The sequence below is a fragment of the Myotis nattereri genome, assembly GCF_964212035.1.
Source record: "Myotis nattereri genome assembly, chromosome: 8".
Classification (NCBI taxonomy): Eukaryota; Metazoa; Chordata; class Mammalia; order Chiroptera; family Vespertilionidae; genus Myotis; species Myotis nattereri.
The window spans coordinates 69,784,414-69,788,230 of record NC_138083.1 but is presented as its reverse complement, the minus strand read 5'-3'; the positions used below and the strand labels follow the sequence as shown (position 1 = coordinate 69,788,230).

Genomic DNA, 3,817 nt, shown 5'->3' with positions numbered 1-3,817 from the left:
CTTGATGATTGTCCCAGGTTTCTAAGAAGCTCTCCCCTCTTCCCCCTCCTCCACTCATCCCTAAGGGCCCCCTAAACTGTTCCAGAAGGGCCTCCTGACCAGCCTGTGGCAGCCCCCCTCCAAGTTCTACATTTCCCTCTTGCCTGGGGTAGAAGGAACCACTGACACTCTGGCTGGTGAGGTCACTGTCTTGGCCTGAATTCCCTGCTTATGAAATAGCAGCTGGGATGGCCGGGCCAATTCTGGTGGAGCCACACCCACAGCGAGAGGTATAAGGGATGCGGCTGGCAGCAGCCTCCACAGCCTCCTGCCCTCACTATGAAGCTTAACAACCTCCTGGTCTTCACGGTGCTCCTGGCCCTCAGAATCCTGTCGTCCTGGGCTGTCGTAGATGCTGGCAAAGGTGAGTCCGGGTCTCTCAGGCCACCCCGGTACCTGGAAGTCATCTTTCCCACGGTCTGGTCCACGGCCCCGAATTTCAAGCTTCCTTCTCTACTGTTTGCTCTTTTTCACGGTCACAGCATTTTGATCTCCTGCTTAATTTTCCAGATTTTCCTCATCACTTTTTTGACGGTCACTTTCTCTTTCTCTCTTTATCAGTTGATCTGCTCTCTTTCTTCCAGTCTCTGAGGAGTTGTCCCTCCTGCTTTCACTGCCCCTGGCTTCCTCCCTCCCAGCCAGGGTGTATCTCTCCCTCTCCCTGGGAACTCCTAATGAGCTCTATGCAGCCGAGCCCTGGAGCTGGCTTATACTGGCTTGCAATGGCCAATTGGTAAGTTTTCAGGACTTTTATGAGCTAGTGGACATCATACTATTAGTTTGAAATCAATCATGATGGGAGTATTTACACCATGGAAATTGGCAAATGCTACAAAGGCTGCCTCTTACAACATTTACCAGCACACCTGCATCTGTTTCTTCTTTCCTGGGTTATTGACTCCCTCTTGGGTGAGTGCTTGGCTGAGCTGGATGCTGCCCCACAGCTGCCTTAAAACTGGAATCCTAACTGCTCCCTGCACTCATCTGGGGCCAGCCACCTGGGTGAGGTTTTCTCTCCCCTCCTGGGAAGTTGATTCCTTGTTCAGGATTGTGGTCATGACTCAGAATCAGCTCCTTCTCCCTCTTTTGCTCTTACCCTTCAGAAAAAGCAAGCAAAAATGGAGCCTGCCCCTTCATACACCCAGCAAACTGTCTTGTGTACGAACCTCCTCAATGCCACAGTGACTGGCAGTGTCCAAAGAAGCAGAAATGCTGTCCTGGCCTTTGTGGCATCAAATGCTTGGATCCTCAAGACCCATCAAAGCCAGGTGAGAAAGTAGGGTCCTGGGAAAGGGGACCAGTGAGGTTTGAGTTTGAGGACATGCATCTTGGAGAAGTGGAGGGGGCTCCCCTGAAGTGGGTTGGAGGGTGCGGCAGAGTCAGGGCTAATTCACCCCCATCTCTGTGCTCTTGGGTGGTGAGTAGCCAGCTGGCCAGTCAACCAGTCAATCAGTCAACTCATTGATTGCTAGTGAGTCAGTCAATGAGTCTGTGTGTCTGTCCGACACTTACAATGCTAGTTGGGGCTCCCTCAGTGGGAAGGAGTCTCCTTCAAGTCATGCACTGGCCTCTGCTTGGGTGCTGAGGTGGGTGAGGACCTGATTTCCATGCATGAGATAGAGATGGGGATGGGAGCTTGCATGGTGCCTAGGGGGATCAAGCCTCTGAGTTGTAACATTCTTCTCGCCAGTTCAAGTCAATCCTGGGAAGTGTCCAGTGGTCACTGGCCGGTGTATGATGCTCAACCCCCAAGACGAATGCCGGAATGACAGCCACTGCGAGAAGAGTCTCAAGTGCTGCAAGGGGATGTGTGGAAATTCATGTGTCAAGCCAGTGTGAGGTAAGGAGGGGAACTGGAGAGTTCCACACCTCCCCGCATCCTCATACAGCCTCAACCACCCGGTGCCCTTCCCTGCAAAGGAGGATGCTTGGCATCTCCCTGTACCTCCTCCCACAAGCAGATCTTCTGCCTCAGCACCATTTACCCCCTGTTGTAATCAGGAAGCCGCCACGGTCACCTGTGACTGGCAGTGCTGGGTCCTGGAAGGGCAGGATTGTTGGAGTAAGGCAGGAGGAAGGAGCCATGAAAAGGGGCAAGAGTTCTCTCTTTCAATATCATCTCTGCCTCTGACTGACTGGGTGACTATGAACAAGTGATTGCATCTTTCATAGCCTCAGTTTCCCCATCTGTAAATAGATGCAATTATGCCCACTGAAATACTAAATGTAAAAGTGCTTTTTAAGACTGGAGGTGCTCTGAAACCAATACAAAATAATATTGAAAGTAAACTGCAATTGAAAAGTTAAAAAATGATTAAGATGGTAAATTTTGTTATGTGTATTTTACCATAGTTTAAAAAAAAAAAACAATCTTAATGGTAGGTTGTCCATTCTGTGGCATACAGCAAGTGCTTGGTGGTCAGACAAACCTGACTCTACCGCTTACCAGCTGTAATAGGGAGGCAAGTGACTTAACCTCCCTGACTCTCATCGATAAAATGATGATGATGGTGATATCTAATTTATAAAGCTTTGCAAAGATTAACTGAGATAGTAATGTTTGTCAATAGAAATACAATTCTGAGCATACGATATGGCACATACATTTTAAATAATAATAACTATGTTTTATTGCTAAAAAAAAAAAAAGACTAGAGTTGCTATGTGCATTGACATAGTATTGCTATGGCCATGGCCTCAGTTGGCTGGGTCATCTGAAACCACAGGAAACCCTAGGATGATGCATAGATGTAGAGGCCTTTGCGGGGTCCTCTGGCCTAGTGTCCTAATTTACCAGAGGGAAGACCGAAGCCAGAGTCAGGGAAAAGCCTGGATTTGTTCTTGATTCCTAGGCCAAAGACCAGCACCTTTTCACCTATCCCAGTATCACGGTCTCTCTCTGCTTATCCCAAGGGACTTAAGGGCTGGGTGGCAGGTGTCTCCTCTTGGTGGGAAGGACTTAAGCATCACTTGGATTGTTCCTGTGCTGAAACTCTGTTTTATTTTCTTTCCACAGAATAAATCTAGCTTAGGACTTCCTGGTGTGTATGGAATTACTTCCTGGGATTCCTTTTTCCTCAAGCCTGGAAAAAATGAGAGGACCTTGATGAATATGTGGCTTTGCGACCAATATCTCCTTGGGGGCTAAGTTTTGACCTGTTTTATCTATAAATCCTCAGCATCCAACATGAGGCTTGGCACAAATACGAAATGTCTGTTGATTAATGAATAAATAAATATACAAAGTTTTCTCTGTGTTTCCATCTTCTTTGACTCATTGAGTCTGACCTAGAATATGATGGGTGAGATGAAGAATGAAATGTCTGCACGTGGAGGGTTTCTCTCACAACCTATGAAGTAGAAAGAAGCAAGCGATTGGAGTCGAGCAGATATGGTTTACATCTTGAATCTGTAGATTACCGGCTCTGTGATTTTGGGCAAATGATTTTGTCCCCCTGAGCCTCAGTTTGGTTATCTCTAATAGAGGGATGGTAATAGCAATGCCGGTTCCATAATAGTCCAGTGATTGTTGCATAATAGGTTCCTTTTCGGTTGATTGTAGCTATATGACTGGGTTCTGGTCAATGACATGTGAGTGGGAGTGACACAACCATCTGGCCCTGGCCGGTAAAACTTCTCTGTCACTAGCTGCCTGTGCGTGGAGAGGACTTCGAGGACCTAGAGGAAGGTGTAGATGGAAGGAGCCTGGGATCCTGTGGATCCTGTGGATCACAGCCTCTCCTCCCCACTTGCCTGGGACTATGACATGAGCAAGAAA

At 47.9% G+C, this 3,817-nt stretch overlaps 1 protein-coding gene across 1 annotated transcript; it reads left to right on the top strand.

The window, feature by feature from the left end:
• Window positions 1-318: 318 nt before the first annotated feature.
• On the top strand, window positions 319-1,878 carry LOC308522874 (antileukoproteinase-like; the record flags this gene model as incomplete). The annotated part of the gene is made up of 3 exons (XM_081096461.1): window positions 319-403; window positions 1,143-1,307; window positions 1,730-1,878. 3 exons carry the CDS (start codon window positions 319-321, stop codon window positions 1,876-1,878), a joined length of 399 nt encoding a protein of 132 aa, XP_080952587.1.
• Between the last annotated feature and the right edge of the window lie 1,939 nt (window positions 1,879-3,817).